Source organism: Microcebus murinus, chromosome 17 (genome assembly GCF_040939455.1).
Source record: "Microcebus murinus isolate Inina chromosome 17, M.murinus_Inina_mat1.0, whole genome shotgun sequence".
Lineage (NCBI taxonomy): Eukaryota > Metazoa > Chordata > Mammalia > Primates > Cheirogaleidae > Microcebus > Microcebus murinus.
In genome coordinates this window covers 49994421-50017516 of record NC_134120.1, presented here as the reverse complement: position 1 = coordinate 50017516, position 23096 = coordinate 49994421, and the positions used below count along the sequence as shown (strand labels likewise).

The 23096-nt window shown below is 39.9% G+C and overlaps 1 protein-coding gene across 23 annotated transcripts in view; it reads left to right on the top strand.

Annotated features, from left to right (window-relative positions):
* DLGAP1 (DLG associated protein 1) overlaps positions 1-23096 on the top strand; it is an 882341-nt gene that overhangs the window by 585903 nt on the left and 273342 nt on the right. For all 23 annotated transcript variants that reach the window (XM_075993630.1, XM_012745939.3, XM_075993623.1 and 20 more), the window contains one exon: positions 14806-15020. In XM_075993630.1, the coding sequence (XP_075849745.1) occupies positions 14806-15020 (215 nt within the window). The remainder of the gene's footprint in view (positions 1-14805; positions 15021-23096) is intronic.

Below are 23096 nucleotides of genomic sequence, written 5' to 3'. Positions count from 1 at the left end.
AAACGCTGTTTTACTGCATAATTATTTTAAGTATTTATTTTTAAATACTTAATTTAACAATGCTAGCAAGTTAGTGACAAGAGAATATGCTATTTTAATAGTTACATTTTTAAAAAAAGTAGTATTGAGTGGGAGTGTGCATTCCATTCTTCTTTTTAGTTTATTTGTTTATTCACTTCATCATCATGGATTCATCAGTGGCAGGGGATATTAAAAGCGTTGGTGACAAATGCAGATTCCTACTAGTTATTATGACCTTGGGCAAGTCATAGCACCTTTTGGAATCTCAGTTTTGCAGCAGGAAAATGGAAATAGTAATGCCTATTTCCTAGGACTGCCGGGAGGATTAAAATAAAGTAACACAGGCACTGCTCCCAGCCCTTTGAGACTGCTCTCTAATTGTCAGATTATTTCATAAGTGTCAGATCCCCAGCTCGCCTTTCATAATACAGGGTTTTTCTCTTTCTGTTTACCCTTCCTCTTAAAGCACAGGAAGGGCCACGTGGGCTGACCCCCTCAGTGACAGCCACACACTTCATTCGCCTGGTTGCTTTCATTGAAATGTACTGTGCTTGGGAAGGAACCAACAGCTGCTGAGAGGTAGCCATGCAAATATAACCCGTTATTGGTACCCTCCCCATTAATCACTGCTATAGACACTTGCTATAGTGTCTTTATTTCTAACTAATCAACCAAATGCCTAAGTTTTTTTCTCCCAGCTTTCTTGGTTTCTGATAAAATAGTCCTTTACTCTATGTGCCACCCCAGCCTGAGGTTTCTCAGTTTTCCTCCCAAATCTCTGCAATCCAGAACAGCTCACAGTATTGCCCTGGCCTGCCCTTGTATATTTTCAGAACATCTGCTCCATTTCAGCTGTCCCGGCTTTCTAAGTGTCTTCATTCCTTTTGTGGCTCTCAGATTTCCCCAAATCTCACGCATTTTCATTCCTTCAAATCTCACCATTCAACTTCCCATCGTGAGATAATCCCCTCTCAAGAAGTCACAGCACATGGCTTCATCTCTCAACCATTGTCTCTCAGACTGTCATCGGCACAGAATGTCTGACTATATCTCCCATTTAGTTGCATTTCAATAACTGCAGCCCCGCCGAAGTGGGAGACTCAAGCTGCATGTGCTCTGGGAGAGACCTTTGAGCCTTCCCATACCTGAAATAGTAGTCCTTGTAACTTTTATTTCAGGGTATGTAACCCATTATTTGTGTATTAATGTTTTTCCTCCAGACAGACACTAAAGCCCTATAAAGTTCTTTTCTTATCTGAAATATGTGCTCTGTAGTTTATCACAAAATAACAATTGTTATCCAAAAATATATGAATATGAGGAGGAGGAGATTCCTGGACTGTGGATGGCAGACCCCCAGCATGGGCTACTAACCTCTCTGAACCTCAGTTTCTCTATTTGACAAACTGAGGTTATAATACTTAACTCTTCTTATCTTTCAAGGTAGTTGTAAGGATCATGAGACATGTGAGCTTATGTTTTTATGCAAAAGCACAGATGAATGCTAATTGTTATTAATTTGGTCACTACTAAATATGAACATTAAGTTCTATAATTACTATCTAAGAATACATTCATTTCTTATTTTTCTTTTCATACATATTTTTAAAGGTTTTAAATTGATTCTAAGATCCATAGTCTTCACAGTTTAGCATCTCTGATACTGGGATGCATCATACATTATATGGAGGGTCAGAATTTAATGAAGGCATTTATTTCTTTCTTAGCAGCACAGAAAACATTGGGACAATTGCATTCGTATCTTAGATTCAGCTAAATGTAGTGTTTTATCTTAGGAGAAAGCTGAGCAAGAGAAAAAAACATTAAGAGCACCTTGTCTATTCCAAATGGGAACTTTATTAATTAAGTGGGGATAAGGCCTCCAAAAAATCCAGGAAATGTTTGAGACATTCAGAAAAGAAGTTTTTACCTTGAATCACACAACCTTTAAAAGTTCCCTATGATGAAGGGCATACCTCTAACCCTTCTTAGGGAGAGGCAAAGATATGAAATGTAACCAAAATGTCAAAAAAAGAAAAAAATTTTTAGCGGGTGGTGGGCAGGTGGGAGGGGGGAGGAGGGATGAGCGTATACTTACATAGTGAGTGTGATGCGCATTATCTGGGGGATGGACACGCTTGAAGCTCTGACATGGCAGGGGGGGCAGGAGGGGTGGCAAGGGCAATATATGTAACCTTAACAATATTTGTACCCCCATAATATGATGAAATTAAAAAAAAAAAGAAGAAGAAGAAATAGACAGTTCTGGCCCCACCAGCATCTGTCCCGGAAAAAAAAAAAAAAGTTCCCTATGAAAAAGATTTTTTAAGGACCCTCCCACCCCAGCTCATAATAATTCTAGCTCCCAGACTTCTCAGAGCTGGTGTGATCCTCTTTCAACTGAGTTGGGGCAGAGGGGAAATGTCAGCACCAAAAGACAGCCCATTTCCAAAGGTCCTAGAAAATAGGTAAATATCAAAAATGGGCCAATTTAAGAGAACCTTTTCTTGTCACAGAAGAAATTTGTATATTATTGCAAATGATTACATATATAGTCTATTTGCATTTATATTCCTATACTAGAATATCTAATAAATAGAATGATGGCAGCCTTCTGAAATGCTGTTGCTTTTTAATCCCCAAGATTTTTATGGTTAGTCACACTTAAAAAGTAGTCATGTGGAGACAGGTTTCTACCCTTCATTCACACATTTTTATGGTGCTTTGAAGTTCACAAACTGTATTCACACACATTATTCCTGTTCATTTATACATATATTGTCATTCACACTTGACAGATTGAAAAACTGAAGCAAAGAACTGAAGTGACTTATCCAAGGTCACACCTAGGGAGTGAAACCGCTAAGCTGGTGGTGGAAGTCATTCATTCTTTCAGGCTCTCATTGACCCAGAAACCTATTCTGTTTCTGGTACTGACCTAGGCCCTAGAAATAAACAATAAGTAGCTCCCCCATTTACTTTTTCCAGCCTGCCGTCCTCTCTCCATGACTATGAGCTAGCCAGAGAGAGCCTTTATGCAGCCCAGAGCCCCTTACCCCCTCACTGGCTAGGACAGTCCTTATATATCTGGAGTGCATGCGTCTAGGGCCAAAGATTCTTAAAAATCTTCTCCAAATATGAAAGTAATTCCCACAGAGCTTTCTTCTTCTGTAAGTTTTCTGCTTTGTGAACCAAAAGGAGGCATCTGCAGTGTGATCACGGGGAAGCCCAGCAAGCTGGCTTACCCAGGGTGGCCCAGGGCTGCAGGCTCTCCTCCCAATCCTCTAGAAGAGAGAGGAGTCTCCAGGACAGACAGCCACAGAGTACTTCCTGATGGGGAACTCTAGCTTAAAAATGTTGGGAGCAGAAAAAATCTCTGGGGATGGGGAGCAAGATGGCTGACCAGAGACACCAGTAAGAAGGAGAAGTTTTAGATGAAAGAGAAAAAATTAACAGACAAAGACAGGGTGTGGATCTGAGAGAAGGTGCCAGAACTTTCAGGAGACTCCATGGGAAGAAATTGTAGAGCAGAACAGGAAGGAGCAAGGTATCGGCAGAGATCAACCCCCAAAGGCTTGGAGTCTAGCGAGAAGAGTAGGTGGAGAGTTAGTTTCTCCCTCACTCACATCTCAGACTGTTGGCGGGTTCCCAAGCTGCTAGAGAGACTTTCTGCCAACACAAGCCCAGAGACTGTGGCCACCAGTGAGCTAGAAGTTTCTTGTAAACAGGGCACTAGGCTCCTAGCCCCCCAGGGACACCTTCCACCCCACAGACCCGAGCTGGGACAGCAGGCGCCATATTGCTTCTCTACCCACTGGGCACCTTTGTCCTCCCAACTCCACGGGTTTCATCTTGCTCACTCCCACGCAGACATTTCCCAACTCCAGCCCAGACTGCAGAAGCCACAGAGGTCCAGTGGGTCCCAGGTGATCTGCGTGACTCCAGAGCATTCTGGATGGGCAACCTCCAGGAGTGAGGGACGGACACATCCACAGTGCAACCTTTCCTCCATTCAGACTGTTTTTATCCCTTTCCCCTCCCAGACATGTGGCTGCCAAGAGAGATAACTGAGCCATCACACTGAGGCTTCCAAAGAGAGTGGGGCTCAGGCCTTTATTCTTGGGGTCCTGCTGCAGACTGAGGGGTTCTTGGACTGTGATCTTCCTGCCTGCTGGCCATCCCTTGTGCTGCTTGCCTGGCAACTCCATCACAGCAGAGCATGCCCGGAGGTGGAGGGACATTGAACCTGCTTGGGCACTCTGTGGTCAACTTAGGAGCAGCATGCTTCTCCCTGGCATAGTCAGAGATTGATCTTCAGGGGCCTGAGGACAGGCCCACAGGTGTGAGCCCACACCCCCAGGCCTTGGTCGCATTGCCTTGGAGCGCAGAGGGGATATTTGTGAATTAGTTTCAGGAGACATGGAAACCCACATGGTCAGATGCGCAGGGAGAGTATAGTGTGGGTCCTAGCTGCAGAGTGCTCACAGGGCACCCCTCCCCTTTCAGGAGGGCTGCACTTTCAGCTCAGGCTGGGATCCTGGGCAAGGAACCTCCCAGCCCACATCACAGTCATGGGAAAGCCCAGCTGGCTTGAGGTCCTGCCTGTCAGCACACTTGGAATAAAAAGTGCTAAGCAGGGGAGTGGGAAGAGGAGCAAGGCCTGCTCCAGACTGCCAGATTGTGAATATCAGATGACCCTGCCTCTACAACAGACTTGCTAATTGGGTGGAGCCGCTTCAGCCCCTCCCTGGCCACCTTGCACAGAAGCTTGGAGAAAACCTTCAACTTCTGCTGAAACATATCCCTTGCCAGCTTTTGTGGACCCTGAGGGCAAGCTCAGGCAACCTATCCCTGCTCAGCCTCACTCCCCCACCCACCTCTGCAATGGCAGAGAATAAGGACTGACCTGAAGTTCCAGGGCTCCATCCATGACCTGAAGCATTCAAGTACTTCTCCTGAAGGACTAGAGCCAGGGATAAGACCCAAAAACAACATTGTTGCTTGTTCCTTCCAGCAAGCACCACCTAATGGCAGGGAGGTTAATTCACACACCCTTTATAGCATTTACTGACTCAATCACACAGGATGTGATTGATTCTCACTCACAAATACCACCTACTGTCTCAGAGATTAAACTGGGTGTGCCATTACAACTCACACTATTAAGAAGACCACGGGGCTGGAGATAGAGAAAGGATTTCAAAAGCCTCCATCCTCCCTTATCAAAGAGAGGCAGGGAATCTGCCCTCCCACATAGCTCATCACTGCTACAGCCTACAAACAACTAGCAATTGAGAAAACCATGACATCAAGGATATCTAAAACAATTGCCATCAAAACACCCACAAGCAAAACCAAAGGTTCTCACCAAACATATGCTACAAACACACCCATATGAGTGAGGTGAGGGGAAAAAGCTCTATCTAAAAAAAAGAAAATCCAAAAATAAGAAGCAACAGCTGCTCCAGATGAGAAGGAATCAACAAAAGAACTTGGGAAGTATAAAGAATCAGAGCAAAAGATCACCCTAAAAAGGGAACACCGGCTTTCTAGCAATGGATACCAACCAAAAACAGAATATTGACGTAACAGATAAAGAATTTCAAATATGGATTATAAGTAAGATCAATGAAATATAAGAGAAAAATGGAAAACCAAAACAAAGAAAACACAAAAAAATTCAGGAAATGAATGAAAAATTCACTGAAGAAACCATATTATCTTAAAAAATCAAATAGAACTTCTGGAAATGAAAAACATCTAACCTCATTCAGACTTGAAGGGATGGAAAAATAGTCTATGCAAATGGAAATCAAAATAAAGCAGATGTGACCATTCCCATATCAGATAACATAGACTTCAAGTCAACAATGCCAAAAAAAGACAAAGATGGTCATTATATAATGTTACATGGAGAAATACATCAAGAAGACATACTAGACCGGGCGCAGTGGCTCGTGCCTGTAATCCTAGCACTCTGGGAGGTGGAGGCAGGCAGATCATTCAGGGTCAGGAGTTCAAAATCAGCCTGAGCAAGAGCAAGACCCTGTCTCTACTAAAAATAGAAAGAAATTAATTAGCCAACTAAAAATATATAGAAAAATTAGCCAGACATGGTGGCACATGCCTGATGCTCCAGCTACTCAGGAGGATGAGGTAGAAGGATTGGTTGAGCCCAGGAGTTTGAGGTTGCTGTGAGCTAAGCTGATGCCACAGCACTCTAGCCCAGGCAACAAAGTGAGACTCTGTCTCAAAAAAAAAAAAAAAAAGACATAACAATCCTAAATATTGATGCACCCAACACAAGTGCACCCAGATTCATACAGCAAATCCAACTAGATCTAAACAAAGTGATAAACAGCAACATCGTAATTGCTGGGGCTTCAATAACCTACTGACAGAACTGAGAAGATCCTCCAAGCAGAAAATAAAGAAACACTGGACATAAATGGGACTCTAGAGCAAGTGAACCTAACTTACATTTACAGAACACTATCTCCCAAAACTACTAAACATACATTTTTCTCATCAGCACATGGAACATTCTCTAAAATTGATCATATCTTAGTCCACAAAACATGTCTCAAAAAGTTTTTTTAAAAACATAAATTATACCATATATCTTTCAGACCATAGTGGAATAAAATAAGAAATAAACTCCAACAGAAACATTCAGTTCTACACAAAGTAATGGAAATCAAACACTCTACTGCTGAATGATTATTTAGTTAAGGTGGGAATCAAAAGATTCCTTGAACTAAATGGCAAAGGAGGCACAGGTTATCAAAATCTGTGGGGTTAAGCAAAACAGTCCCTAAGGGAAAGTCTATAGCAGAAATACAAAATATCATCTATGAATACTATAGAAATCTCTATGCACATAAACTCAAAAACTTTGAATAAATGGACAAATTCCTAGAAACACACAACCTCCCAGGGCTCAATCAAGAAGAAAATACAACTCCTGAACAGACCAATTATGAGCAATGAAATTGAAGCAGCAATAAAAATTCTTCTAACAAAAAAAGTCCTAGACAGGTGGTTTCACAGCCAAATTTTATCAGACCTACAAAGAAGAATTGGAACTCATATTGCAGAAATTATTTTATAACACTGAGAAGGAAGGAATCCTTCCCAAATCATTCTGTGAAGCCAGTATCACCTTAATTCCAAAGCCAGGAAAGGGCACAAAAAAAACAGAAAACTATAGACCAATATCTCTTATGTATATGGATATGAAAATCCTCAGTAAAATTCTAGCAAACCAAATCCAGCAGCACATCAAAAAAATAATCCACCACAACCAAGTGGGCTTCATCCCAGGGATATAAGTGTTGTTCAACAAACATAAATCAATAAGTGTGATTAACTACATAAATATGAGCAAAAACACAGTTCATATGATCATCTCAATAGATGCTGAAAAAGCATTTGACAAAATTCAGCACCCTTTTATGATAAAAAACTCTTAACAAAATAGGCATAGATGGAACATGCCTCAAAATTATAAAAGCCATATACAACAAAACCACAGCCAATATCATAATTAATGGGGAAAAGTTGAAAGCATTCCCACTCAGAACTGGAATACAAGGATGCCCACTGTCAACACTTCTATTCAACATAGTTCTGGAAGTCCTAGCCAGAGCAATCAGGCAAAAGAAGGAAATTAAGGGTATCCAAATGGGGAAAGACAAGGTCAAAGTATTGCTCTTTGCTGATGATATGATCTTGTATCTAGAAAATCACAAAAATTCTGCAAAGAGATCTCCTGAAATTGATAAATAAATTCAGCAGTCTCAGGCTACAAAATCAATTTGCACAAATCAGTAGCATCCATATATACCAACAACAGTCAAACTGAGTACCAAATCAAAGACTCAATACCCTTCACAATAGCAACAAAGAAAATAAAATATCTCTGAATATATTTAACCAAAGAGGTGAAAGATCTGTACAAAGAGAACAATGAAACACTGAGGAAGGAAATTGCAGATGATGTAAGCAAATGGAAAATATATCATGTTCATGGATTGGTAGAATAAACATTGTTAAAATGTCCATACTACACAAAGTGATTTACAGATTCAATGAAATCCCCATCAAAATACCAATGTTATTTTTCACAGATCTAGAAAAAATAATTCTATTCTTCATTTGGAACAAGAAAAGAGCCCCAATAGCCAAAACAACTTAAAGCAAAAGGAACTAATCTGGAGGCATCACTTTACCAGACTTTAAGCTATACTACAAGTCTATAGAAACCAAAACAGCATGGTACTGGCACAAAAATAGAGACATAGACCAATGGAACAGAACAGAGTCCAGATATAAAACCATCCACATATTGCCATCTAATTTTTGACAAAGTAGACAACAATATACAGTGGAGAAAAAAATCCCTACTCAACAAATGGTGCTGGGAAAATTGGATAACCACACGTAGAAGATTGAAACAGGATCCATATCTCTCACCATGCACAATAATTAGTTCAAGTTGGATAACAGACTTAAATCTAAGACATGAAACCATAAGAATTCTAGAATAAAATGTTGGAAAAACTCTTCTAGATATCAGCCTAGGCATACAATTTATGAAGAAGACTCCAGGGTAATCACAGCAACAACAAAAATAAATAAATGGGACTTCATTAAATTAAAGAGCTTCTTCGCCACTAAGGAAACAATCAACAGAGCAAATAGACAATCCCTACAGAATGGAAGAACATATTCACATGCTATACATCTGATAATGGGCTCACAACTAGAATCTACAAAGAACTCAAGAAAATCAGCAAGAAAAAAATCTAACAACCCCATGAAACACTGGGCAAAAGACATGAACAGAAACTTTTCAAAAGAAGATAGACTAATAGCTAACAAACATATGAAAAAATGCTCAACATCTCTAATCATCAGAGAAATGCAAATCAAAACCACAATGAGATATCACTTACCTCCAGTGAGAATGGCCTTGATCAAAAAGTCCCAGAACAATAAATGTTGGCATGAATGTGGAGAGGTAGGAACACTCATACACGGTTGGTGGGACTACAAACTCGTACAACCTCTATGGAAAATAGTATGGATATTCTTCACAGAACTAAAAGTAAACCTACCGTTTGATCCAGCAATCCCACTAGTGGGTATTTACCCAAAGGGAAAAAAAGTCATTTTATCAAAAAGATACTTATGCTAGAATGTTTATTGCAGCACAATTCACAATCACAAAGATGTGGAATCAACCCAAATGCCCATCATGTCATGATTCGATTAATAAAATGTGGTATATTTTATACCATGGAATACTACTCAGCCATGAAAAAATGAATTCATACCAATGAATGTATACCGTTTATACCATGGAATACTACTCAGCCATGAAAAATGAATTAATACCTCTTGCAACAATCTGGATAGAACTGGAGACCATCCTCCTAAGTGAAGTATCACAAGAATGGAAAAACAAACACCACATGTACTTACTTAATAGTGAGTATTGGAACTAACTGACCAGCACTCATGTGCACAGATGGAACAAAGACTCAATGGAAATCATGCAGGTGGGGGGGGGTATGGGTGAAATCATACCTAACTGGTATAATTTACACTCTCTGGGTGATTCTAACACCTATAACTTTGACTCCGGCAGTACAAATACAATCCATGTAAACAAAACATTTGTATCCCCATAAGATTTTGAAATTCTAAAAAATGGAAAAAAATGTTAGGAGCAGATAGTATGTTAGGAATTTATGCTTTTGTTTAATATATTTCAATTATTTCTGCTCCTACATTACCAAAGAAAACTGAAAGCAGACATCAGAGTTTTCTTGGAAAGTCAAAGTCATCCATAATCAAGGAACATCTGGGTGCTCAATACCATGTGAGTAGTGCAGAACTCCCATGAAACAGACCTTTATTAAGCACTTCTTTTTGTTTATGTGCATTACCTCATTTAATCTGTGCATAATTCTATGGGTAGGAAACTGAGGCACAGAGAAGTTAATTAACTTGCCCATCAGGAATTCAAATCTGGGCAGTCTAATTACAAAGCCATCACCCTTCAGCAACATGGCTTCTCCCAATTTCAGTGGATTTACAGAGTTGTTGGAAAGATGAAACAAAGACACAAAGAACCAGTAGTGTACATAAAACACCGTTTCGTGATTATGCAAAGAATTATGCAACATGATCGTGTGCCTCAGAGGTTGTCAGACTTTTTCTGTGGGCCGTGCAGTCTGCATACACTCTGCCCTTATAGCTCAAAACCAGCCATGGACAACATCTAAGGAACGGGGATGCCGTGTACCAATAAAACTTTACTTACCAAAACAGACAATAGACCAGATTTAGTCAGCAAGCTATAATGTGCTGACCCCTATGTACAAAGTACGTATTATAGATTTCGCAAAGGAGAAGATCAATTTAAGCTGGAGCAGTTAAGGGAACTTTGGGAGAGCTGAGTTCACCTTTAAGGAAGGTTTGAGATGAACTTAGAAGACCTTGTGCAACCTGGCCCCCAGAGCACTGCCTCGTATCACCTCCCTCTTGCTCAGTGCTTTCTGACCAGGCTGGCCTTTTCATTCCTAGGGCTCTGATTACACCAAGCGTATCCTTACTCTAGAGACTTTGCACTGTCTGATCCTTGTGCCTGGAAGCTCCTTCCTTCCTGTCTTCCCAAGGCTGGCTCCTCGGGTCATCAGATCTCCTCTCAGATGCTACTTCTTCAGGGCACCTTGTCTTGAAGAACAAGTTAAGGCAGCCACCTCTGGCTACCCTAACTCATAGCTTTATCTTATTTTCCTCATAGCATTTATGGCTTCTGAAATCATCTTGTTCATGTATCCATGTGCTTGCCTATTATCTGTCTCTTCCAGCTCTCCTTCTAGAATGTAAATTACATGGAATGGGACTAACATTTGTATTGTTCACTGCTATATGGCTGGCAGATAAATAATCAAAATATACTTGTAGATGTAAAGGAATAAGGGAGGGAGACAGGAAGGGATACAGAAAATGTAAGCCTCTATCAGGTGGTGTTTTATTTCCTCCTGTTCTGTCACTGGATAGACTATAACCTTCACTGGAATGGCCCGTCATTCAGTGTCCATAACATTATTTCAATTCAGAAGGCATCCTCACCCTGTAATCAGAGGATGATATCACTTGATTATGGTCATTCTTTAGTCAAGGGCAAGTCTTCTGGACTTCTGAGTGATGACATGTAGTCTAAGTTATAGCTGGGCCATACCTGAAATAGAAATTGCACACTAATTCTCATTTTGTTTTATCAAAAAAAAAAGATCTTTGTTGAGTGTTAATGCTTAAACATAAGCATTAAAAAGAAATTAATCCTCTTTTTTTCCAATCCATAACTGCTGTGAAAGCTAACTTCCATTAGATTGCTTTTATTATTATTTCTTTACATTTGCTGGGGCCCACCAGCTCCCTTCCTAAGCAGGTGCGAACAAGCGGGACATCTCGCCAGCCTGGTATCAACTCGTACCTGCGCTCTTTCCCTCTGCTCCAGCTCCCCTTTCTTCCCAAGACTAACAATCCCTGAAACTGCCATCACCAGTAATAATGAGGGCTCTTCTCAGACAGCTGCAAGGTTAACCTTTTCTTTGGATTACGCTAAGTCTCTTCTCTCTGCTCAACTGAAGTGGAAAGATGCAGCAACCTCTGACCAGCTCACAATAGCAGCTGCAGCCATGCAATTGTCCTTTCTTTCCAACCAAATAGGAGTACCATTTCAGTCCATGGGCCCCTTGCAAACCAGCATGCTCTGTTCCAAAACCATGTATGTAAGCAATGTCTCCCTTTTGCTTTAGAGTTCAAGAAACTAAAAATAAAAACTAGCTCAATGATAGCGATTGTATTGGCCCTTACAGTTCAGCAATAGTGTTTTTCTTCCCCAAGGTCTGGATTTTCTGTGTCTTTACATTTTTCCTAGAACTGATTTCTGCATTATTTTGTATGTAACCTTGTTTTATGCTAACATTAGGTGTATGAATAACATATTGATATTCAAATTCCACTTAAATGGAAGTCACTTCCACACTTCTTAACTGTTATCATTTGAAAAGTATGATTAATTGAAAGATACACAGATTAAATACCTCTCAGCTGGTTCCCTTAGCAACAATTATGGACTATTTCTAGTATAAGCCCAAGTTTCTACCATAAGCTAACTTTGAAAAAATACCTAAACAGAAATTTGCCATGTTTTTGCTTCATAAGTGATATGAGCTAATCCATTTGTCATCGATCTTTGACATTTTTCGGCGTGCAATGCTCATGAGCTCGTATCAGTACTTACTAAGCAGCAGCAAGTGTGCATTGTCTATGACTCCCCCACACCTCTACTGTACCAAATTAATTTTTTAAATGTAATTGCTAAGCCAATAATGAGATTCTAAACATGGTCATATCTATGCAATGAGTTACCTGCCAATTGAAGGAAAACAAGACTATTCTCAACATTTATAATTTCTCTAGAAATCTTTGTTGCTGTGGTGATTTTGATGCTTTTTAGCTAAAAAAAAATGTAAAAGTACTACATTGTTACTAGCATAATAAATGGTGAGTGAATCAGATGCGATGCATTACAAAGGTGTCATGGACTATAATTGCTCGGTTCTGCAGGTGCCACAAACACAGCCTAGAGAGAGGCAGCATCAAATAGTACAAGGCCCCAGGAATGGCCCCGTTGAAACTCTGGCCCTTCTTAGCTATAACTTTGCTAAGTTATAAATTTCATAACCTTAGTTTTCTCATTTGTAAAATGGAGATGATAATAATAATACCACTCCTCAGCTGTGTGGATCAAATGAGCTAACATTTATAAAGCACTCAGAACAGTGCCTGAACACAAGAACACTGTAAGAATTTGCTAAATAAAATAAACCTGCTGCAGAGTGAAGCTTAACGTTTGTTAGTGCTTTTCAGAATTAGAACCTACAAACTGCTGTTTTCAAGTCCATGAATAGTAGCAGCTCTTCAATCTGATGTTTCTAGACATAAACGTTTTTTCAAATTATACAGGTAAATTAATAATTTAAGAAGAAAAGAATCATGCTTTATTTGACTAGAACAGCTCTTCTCACTTCCTAGAACCTATAATATTTAGAAATCTATGCCTAATATGTGTGTGTGTCGTTGTGGAAAATTTCCCTAATTCTTTAGATTTCAAAATTATATATTATTAATCATAAAATTTAGATTAATGAAATTCTGATGTTAGAAGTTAAACCAAAACATGTTGAACCCCAGTGCTGCCATTTACTAGCTGTGTATCCTTGGGCAAATTCCTTAACCTCTCTGAGATTCTGCTTCCTATCTGGAAAATACAGAAAAAACACACACATTGTTGATTTGATGAAATAAGATCTTATAGGCAAATTGCTTAGCATAGTTAAATGTTAGTAATGAAGTACTACATTATTGTAATGGGTAGTCAGTAAATAGTTAGCATTAAAATATTAAATACCTTTTTATCTTCTCATTGCAAACCTGGCCAATTCCAGGGAGCCCTTCCTGGATACTCCTTCTTCATCACCATAACTGGTAACTCCTGTTTCTAGTGTCTCTTTGGTATTAATAAATATTCCATTTACGGCACCACATTTTAAACTTGCTGATATGATGATTTGGAACTATTTCTAAATCTATTTATGCTTTGTCTTCTAATCTCTGTTATAAGCATATTGAGAGCAAGAACCAGCCTCGCCCTTCTTGGGTCTCTTTAAATTAAGACCTGAGCAGCGTTCTGGGCACTGTGGGCTGCTTGTTACTTCTTGATGGATAAGAAAGAGTGGTAATTATGCAGTTCTTCCACCAAATGGAGGAGGAGTGAAATGCTAGATTGAGTTCATATAGAAGTGGAAAATCTAGGAGGAACTGAACAGACAAAGTCATATATGATAACGCACCCTTCTAAAATGTAGTGCAATGCCCCGCCAAACTCAGAAGAAATGACTGTGGAAAGAAAAGAGCAGTGCATTGACAACATTATCTTGTGTGGTGCCCACAAGTAGGGATTTAGAGTAGGATCCAGTAAAGCAAGAGGAAAAGAACAACTCAGACAGCAGTAGCTATACCAGGTAAGTAGAGCAACCAGAAAGCCAAAAGAGGAGGAGCTCACAAGAGGTGTTATTTGTGTGTACATGTGTGCATGTGTGGGTAGATGCCAATAAAAATAAAACTAAAGAAAATGCCAATAGCTTTCATGCAGAGATCATTGGAAACCTTTAAAGAGTCTTTAAAGCAGATCTATGGAAACTAAATTCATATTAAGAGGGGTTCAGAAAAAAAGGTGACTGGGAAATAAATGCAGCTGGTGTAGACCACTGGTTTAGGAAGAAGACAGAATGGATGTAAGAAGGTGGAAGGTTTTAGAAGGCATAGATCAACCAGAAAAATTTCCTGAATCTTAGATGACAACTGAAAACAAATTTGAAAACCTCCAATAAAACTGCTTTTCTTTTCAATGGTATTCTTATGTATGACTCAACTGTTATCGGCATGAGAAAACTAAGTATAAATGAATCAGAGCAAATGGTTTCAATTTTTCCTAATACACAGGTTGTTTTAAAATTGAGACATGGATTTGCATGTATTCAAAATATTTTCAAGCCTATTACATTAAAATACTATTATTAAAAGGTTCATGTCTAAAGTTTTGGATAATTATCTATATTCCCCATAACAAAAAAAAAAAAAAAAGAAAGAAAAGGGCAAGATTTTATTAAAAAGTGAATTATCTGTTTTATATCTGAATAGGTTCCTCAAGATGAATGGTCAGGGTACACCCCTCGAGGTAAAGACGACGAAATTCCATGCCGAAGAATGCGGAGCGGCAGTTATATCAAGGCCATGGGGGATGAAGACAGTGGCGACTCGGACACGAGTCCCAAGCCTTCCCCCAAAGTTGCTGCACGCAGAGAAAGCTATCTCAAGGCTACTCAGCCATCCCTTACGGAACTCACCACGCTCAAGTAAGTAGTACTAACGCTGTGTTTCTGGTCGCTCCTTGTTTATCTCAGAAGGTCTGAAGGTACCACTGCTAGCACAAGGAGGGCAGACAGCGTCCTACAGACGGAGCAGAGTAAGACGGTGAGTGGCCTGTTGGTTTCAACCTTGCATCTGACTTGCATATCCCAGTGCCTCCAAAGATGGGGCACCCATATGTGCTCTGCATCAACAGTAAGGTGAACCCCTACCCTCCAAGAAGAAGAGTTTGAAACAATCCCGAATGGCTTCCGAAAAGAATTACGATTTCTAGTCAATGAGAACATCTGTGTATCCCAATTCTTGGACATTTGTTCGACCGCTGAATATGCAGAACTCTTCCTTGAAAGATCCTTGAATTGTTTGGATTACTGAGTAACATAGTAGAGAAGACTGTCTTAGAGAAGCTTATAGAAGGTGGCTATGTATGAAAATTGGGTGAAATATGAAGGTTCTTGATATACATTTTTAAATTTGGGCACTCAATACATATTACAATTTGTAAGACCTTAAAAATGGGGTTTTTGTTTTGAAAAATATGATTATAAATAGTTTATGCATCACTTAGCAATGAGGGTACCTTCTGAGAAAATGTGTCCTTAGGCAACTTCATCATCGTGTGAACGCCATAGAGTAAGTGCACTCACACAAACCTAGGTGGTACAGCCTACTGCACACCTAGGCTATGCGGTATAGCCTTTTATTTCTAGGGTACAAACCTGTACGGCATGTTACTGTATGGAATACTGTAGACAATTATAACACAGTGGTAAGTATTTGTGTATCTAGACACATCTCTGACACAAGAATGCCTACTAAAAATAAAATGAAATAAAATAAACATATCTCAACATAGAAAAGGAATTTTTGAGCTCCATTATAATCTTATAGAACTACCATCATACATGCAAATTCATCATTGATCAAGACATTGTTATGCAGCACATGACTGTCGTCCTTTCCTCCACATGTGCTATTTGTAAACAGAGAACAGCATTACAAAGGTAACTACTGAAATTGATTATTTTAAGCAAGACCTGATATAATTTGTAATACTTTATAGAGAGCCTTAGAACATGGATATAAATAGAATTACATTTGGACCTGAAAAATATATTACAGACAATTGGTATTTTTAATTGCCTTTGATTCCTATTTTGATGAAATGCATATGACTATTCATGCATTTATATTATTTATACTATAATATTTTGATACAAAATAAAATGTTAAAAGACAAAATACATAAAACAGAAAAGACCAAAGCAGTAGAGTTAAGGAAAACAAACCAGGCTGTTCATCAAGAACAATGAAAAAATAGCTGACTATTCTATGATGGGAATTTATTTAAATAGCAAAAGATATTGTCTTTTAAAGAACTGGGCAGGGATAGTAGCTTCATGAATTCTTTTTCAAGGGATTATGCAGAACCACTCCGGATGGTTTTAATCAAATGTTAATACCAATACCTGAGTAAGCCAATCCAAGAAAAGAAGCTCTTCTTTCTCTCCTTTGGCTTCCCATTCCCTTCTTCTTTGCTATATTTCTCCATGTGTCCATGTCCTAAGATTATTATAACAATGTGCCACAAACTTGGTGGCTTGAAACAATAGAAATGTATTGTTTCCCAGTTCGGGAAGCTAGAAGTCTGAAATCAAGGTGTCACAAGGCCCTGCTCCCCTGAAACCAGTAGAGGATAATTCTTCCTCTTCACTTCCTAAATTCTTGCAGCCAGCAATGCTTGGCATTCCTTGGCTTGCAGCTGCAGCACTTACATCTGTCTCTGTCTTCATATGGTGCTCTCCTTCCTATGTCCCCTGATGGCTGTCTTCTTAGGACACCAGTCGTACTGGATTAGGGCCCTCCCTGATGACCTCATGTTAACTTGATTAAATCTGCAAAGATCCTATCTCCAAATAAGGTCACATTCACAGATACTGGGCGTTAAGGCTTCAACATATCTATTTAAAGAACACATTTCAACCTACAACACTGCCATACAAGGTAAAAGTTGACCATGGAATTAAGAAATAGAAACAGGTCTGGCACACCTAGCAGAGACTTGGAAAATTAAATATACTCAGTCTGAAAAGAACTGGGTTTATAATAAAGGCAGTGGGCCAAGGTAGTATAAAATGAGGGTGGCCAAGAATATCTTCTGTGGACCTTAAAATATCTCTCCACTAGAAACAATAATAGGTAGTCACAGCAGTGATGTTAATTGATATTTTCCAGAAGATGCAAAAAAAGGGAATGTCATAGGCAAGAAAGTCACTTAGACCTGCAACTGCCAGTCCCTTCCACCTCTTGAGTACCTGGTGAGGTTATCATTAGGATTCACTGGTCACAGTCACTGAATGACACTTTGGGTCTTGGGTGACGTGGTACAGTGATTACTGCTGCTCACAGCAATACGCAGGCGTGAGGAGAACAGAAAGGAACAGAGCTATGAGGAAGATGAGGAGAGCACTCTAAAGGAGGCTGAGAACAGTGGTAGAGGCTGAAATCAACATTCACAATTGTGCCTTGGGGCTACCCTCATAACTTCTAGGGTGCGGAGAATCCCTCTGAAGTCATCAGAACTCTTTTTTTCTCTTTTGTCTTCTACACAATATTATCTCCCTCTAATGTCCTGGACTGTATCCCTACACCATCATGTATTTCCTTTACTGCTCAGAAGTTTTAAGGGCAAAAGAGGCAAACATACAGAGTGTGGCTAGGCTGATGCTAGAGGGTCAGCTATTTCAAACAGTGAAATCACTGAACTGAGTGTGAGTTACTGGCTGCTGTTTCCTTCCTCCACACTTACAGAAATCCAAATTGGTAACCAAGGGACTAGGGGACACCTGGTAGGTTGAATAAATTTTTTCTTTACTTAGGAGAGAGTCTCACCAACCATCTCCATTGTCCCCACTTCTTTAGCAGACAAGGAAACATCTGGCCACCATCCCAATGCGTTTTTTCTTCTCCATGCTACCCTCCCATTCCCCAGAACCATTTCTCACAGTCCTGCTAACCTCCACTCACTTCTCCCACACCCATTTTATGAGTTCCATTTTGTCATTACAGTCTTCATCATCTTCAGCGAAAAATGATTATCTGTGATCTCTAGCTTAACCAGATTTAAGGAGATACGCAAGGAGAAGAGGAAATACAGTATGGAAGCAAAAATTCAGACATGACGTGACTCATAATCAATTCTGTCTTTCATTCCTTGATGATGTTTTGACTGGAGATCATTATTTTTCTAGAAGTTTGAAGCATTCAGTCCCTCATGAGAAGAAAAGATCCCCATATCCTGGAATTCTAGTTCCTCAAAAAAGAAAACTATATTTATGTTCCTACTTCTTTGACATTTAAGTCAATTTTTTTTTCCTTCTTCCTCCTCAGCAATTCACAGCTTTAGGGATGAATCATAGCCATGAACCAAGATAACTAAAATTAGTCAAGTAAGATTGGGGCAACATTTTGTTGGAGGTTTTCAACACCCGTCTTCTCTCCGAAATGCTGGAGAGAAGGCACTCCTACACTTTCCTACATTGTTTTTCTTTTTTCTTTTCCATTTTCTAATTCCAAAGGCATCTTGAAGGTTTATTTGTGTGGGTGGTTTTCATCTGCTACTTATTGTTAGGTATTGAGTCTTCAGATATACAAGGGCTGAGGTCAGTTGAACATTCTGGAGTCAGGAGTGGTCTTGAGACAATATAAGTCCCCCTTTGGGCCTACAAAACCCCTGTAGCTACTCTCTGAAAACTATCATTTCTGTCATTATCTTCTCTCATTCCACAGCTATTGACAAATCTCTTCACCTCATCACTAGCTTTTCCTTCTTCCTTACTTACTAAACAGTGAATTTGAAATATCATATCACCCAAGAATATTAGTATTTTCAAAAAGAGTTTCTGAATGTTTAATAGTAAATTTTCATCCTAGAGGAAAGAGCTGGGGGCCAGAGTCTCTTCAAAGCGTGTCACTGCATCTTGGCTCTGATGAAGAACGTATTGGGTTTGCTATAATATGCTATTTACTTGGGAACTGAGACTACTGACTGCTGCTGTGATTAGTTAAAACCCTGTCCAAATCCCATCTTGGACTTTTATTCGATGTACTGTAGAAAGAACTTTTTTAAAATGACATTTCTAAAGCAAGTATCTCATGGTTAAAATTAAAATAAATAAATAAAAATGATATTAAGTGACCTGTCATTTAAAAGATTCTAAAGTTAAATTCAAATATCTGTTAATCCTCGGCAAATAACACTTTGAAATGTCTTCATACTTCTTTATCCCTTCATCCAGTCACTAAGAAAAATTTTCCCTTGGAAAAAATAGTCAATCTTTAATATTATAGACTTGGGAACTCCTCTGAAATTTGGGAGAGAAAGGCTCCAGGCTCTTGCAAAAGGGCCAGTCAGAGCTCCTAGCAATTTGGATAAACTGTCCAACAAAAGGCTTCAGGGAGGTTTTTTCCAAGTCTCAATGCCTTGAAGGCAGATATTTTTTCATTTTCAAGATGGTTAATCCTCCTAATCTTCCTATTGTCCCTTGGCCCTGAATCTTTTTTTTTTTTCTTTTCTTAGATAAATTAAAGAAATACCAAGTAGCCGTGTGGCTTTTGGCAACGGGATTCATGTCTCTGAACCTCCTTATAGATGCTAGCCTTAGGGCTCTTAGCATGCTGGCACCACTTAGGTGGCTGTCCCCACCACTCCCAGGCTCCCACTGTAGGCCCATGGCAGACAGCATTAGCAGATCCCAGCACTGATGGATCCCACCCTCTTTCTCTCTGAGGGCAAACTGAGCTGCAGAATCAGTGTGAACACAGCGCTCCAGGCAGCGCCACTCTGATCCTCAGTGCCCACAGGTGCTACCCTTAGGCACGTGACAAGTCCCTGAGGAGCCTTCAGCCCTAAAGTGCTTAATAGTAAGGACAAGGCACAATATAGCTGACAACAAAGCTTAAAGACAAAAGGAAGTAGTATCGGTAAAGAAAATATTTGAGAAGAGGTAGATGAGATGTTCTCCTTCAACTTGACTTCTGAAGATTAAAAATGAATCAATTCTACATGAGGAACTCAAAACAATAGCAACTTGCTAGAGTCTCTTTTTTTTTTCCTTTGTATAATTTTCTTTCTCTCTTTTTCTGCCTCTAGACACACTGTGTCCTCTGCCTGTTCCTCATGTTCCACACGCCCCTCCTACCCACCTACTGTTCCTCATGTTCCTTTTCTTCCCAGAAAAAGAGAGGAGGGGGAGCAAAGACGGGAGCAGTTGCTGTTTTTTCCCCAAAGATCTAAACCATATTTAAGAACACAGCAACCTGCATCATCCCACCTTTGTGCCACGTAGCATGAAATGTCTCTGCTTCCCTTTGTTGTCTGTTTTCCCCAAATGCTTTTTGGTTCCTCTCCTACCTGTCTCTCAGTGTCTGTGTAACATACAACAGCAAATGCTCCATGCAGTGGTAGGGAGAACAGAATAACAACCTGACACACTAGCTCTACGTACCCAGTGATATAAACTCAGGGTAGTTTCCCATTCTTCTCTGGCCGTGATGTTAATACTTTCTTCTCTTATCCTCTATTCTTCTAATTGGCCCCCACCACTTTCCAAAATAATAAGACATGGAAAAAGTTTAAAAAGGGGAAGTCATTATTGCTCATAGACAAATTATCTAAATACCTTTCAAATCCCTGCTAGAAATAAACCTAATTTAAAAATTAAAAAACTGATATAAGAAATTACCTATTATATTCAGTCCCTGATCACCACGCCCTGTTTACAAAACAGTGAGTGCTTCACTGGGCTATGAATGCCCTCCTCCAAATGATGTGGGCTTGTATAAGTCTTATCGTCTGTCCAATGTCCTGGTCCCTTGCTATAAAATTACTCTTTAGAAAAGCATATTTTGGAAGGAAACCTACATAGATTGAACAGCCCCTAAAAAGACCATGACTCCAGAATGGAGAAAACTACTTGCGTGTCTCTAGGGGAGATGAAAGAATGAAAGGAAGTCCAGATACGTTTTAAAGAGAAGGAAAGGAGATGTTTTTTTAAAAGTAGGCAAGATATTTACGTTTTGACGAGGTTCTGAGTGCCTGACTAAGCACTAAGCATTTTTCATTTAATCATCAAAACTCTATACATGTGATTTTGACCATTTTGCAAATAAGGACTCTGCATCTCAGAGAGATCACATAACTTGTCCAAGGTTACCTATCAACTCAATGTCGGAGCTAAGATGGGAGCCCAGGTACAGAACGCAGAAAAGATAAAACGCTGAATAGGGTGTGGAGCTCAGACTGCAGTAATGAACTATTTAAAAGAGGTTTAAAGATGGAGGGAAGAGGAAGATGAACTGGGTATGGACAGCTGAGAAGTTGTGGCCAGGAAAAAAGAGACATCAAGGCAGATTGTGGGGCTGAAGAGTAGATTTGAGGGGTTGTCAGAAGGCTGCAGTGAGGTAAGTCCCGGCCTGTGAGTGGAGCAGCAGGCATGCCGCTGAGACCGAAGGGCCCGGAGAATGTCTCACTCAGCCGTGGCCTGGGGTGACGGAAGGGAGGACCGACGGCCACAGCATCAGAGCTACAGGAGGGGCTGGCGGGCAGAGGACGCAGGGAGAAGTGAAGGCCTGGGTTCACCTCTGTGACAGGCGAATTTGCAACAGCAAATCCTGGCCCTGGCCCTGCTCCGTGGCTTACAGTGTGTAACCTGAGCCTTCTTAATGTGACTGCAGACCAGGTCAGCAGTCCCGCCAGCTGGCTACTCGGGGTGGTGTAAACAGCGTCCTGGGACACCGCAGAGATGAGAGCAGGGGAAGGCCCCAGTCGAGGGTTCTGGAAACAAGGATTCCCCACACCCTTTGGGTAGTACTGACCAAAGTCACTGCCCACTGTACTGCCAGGGAGACTTCTGTCTGCAAAGCTTAGAATCTGCTGTCTTGCCCATCTGCAGGCTGCCGTTCCTTCAATTTAATTATCTGTGTTCCCTGTTACAGTACAGTCACCCAGGTAAAGACAGCACCCTCATTACCGTCAGAAATCGTGTTCATGTGATCACTCACTCATTTATCCATGCAACGAACATTGATTCATTCAGTACCTTTAATGCTTAAGTACTGTGTGAGTCATTTATACCTTGGTTTCATGACATTTATTAAAGGCTTTCCTAAAATCTGGGTTTCCAGAGTCAAGTTGGAGAGAAAATATAGAATGTGTACACACACACACACACACACACACACACAGGAGTCTAAGAATGGCAAAAGCAGACACTACAAAGAAAAAAGAAACTTAAAATTCAAAGGATGAAGGTATTAAAGTTGATAGTTTTGGTTAGAATTTTTTCTGGTCAGAAAAATCTACTTTACCTGGCATAGGGAAAAGGGTTGTTTTGTCTTATTTTGCTTTTTGTTGTTGTTGCTGCTGTTTTCTTTTTTGTTGTTGTTTGTAAATTACTGTAAGTATATTGTCAGCATAATTCAAGTTATTAGCTTTACTTTCACTTTATATTATTAAAGAAGTCCTCATCGTGCACCCAGATGGCAGGACATTATGCAGGAATGAGAAAATCTTCTTTAAAACGAAGCCTAGGCCAGCGTATTAGGAGTTGCCTCTAATCCTTTTTGGAAGCAGGCTGTGTGTATAAGTCCTAAATAAATGTGTCTTTATAGAGAATGCATATGGAATAGCAAAACCATCAACATCCCTATATATAAAACAGGAGGAAATGAGAACAGAACTGCAGCCCAAGGAATTTAGGTTAGTAGAAAGGAGGAACTTCTACCTGCAAGTTATTAATTATTGAATAAATTAGTTTGGAATTTTTTAGAGAAACTTTCCTAGGCATCTTTTAAAACAACCTGAGTTACATTTCTGAGCGCTTTGGTAATTCTGCTTGAGTGACAAAATAGCTCTATAAGATCTTTCCAGCCTGAGGAGTCTAAGACTTCAGCATAAGATCAACATCACACTCTTATCATGTCCATTGATCCTATATTTTCAAGCTAAGCATTCAGGAAGATGAGATTTCAAGGCACTCAAATAATTCAGTATGCCCTAAATA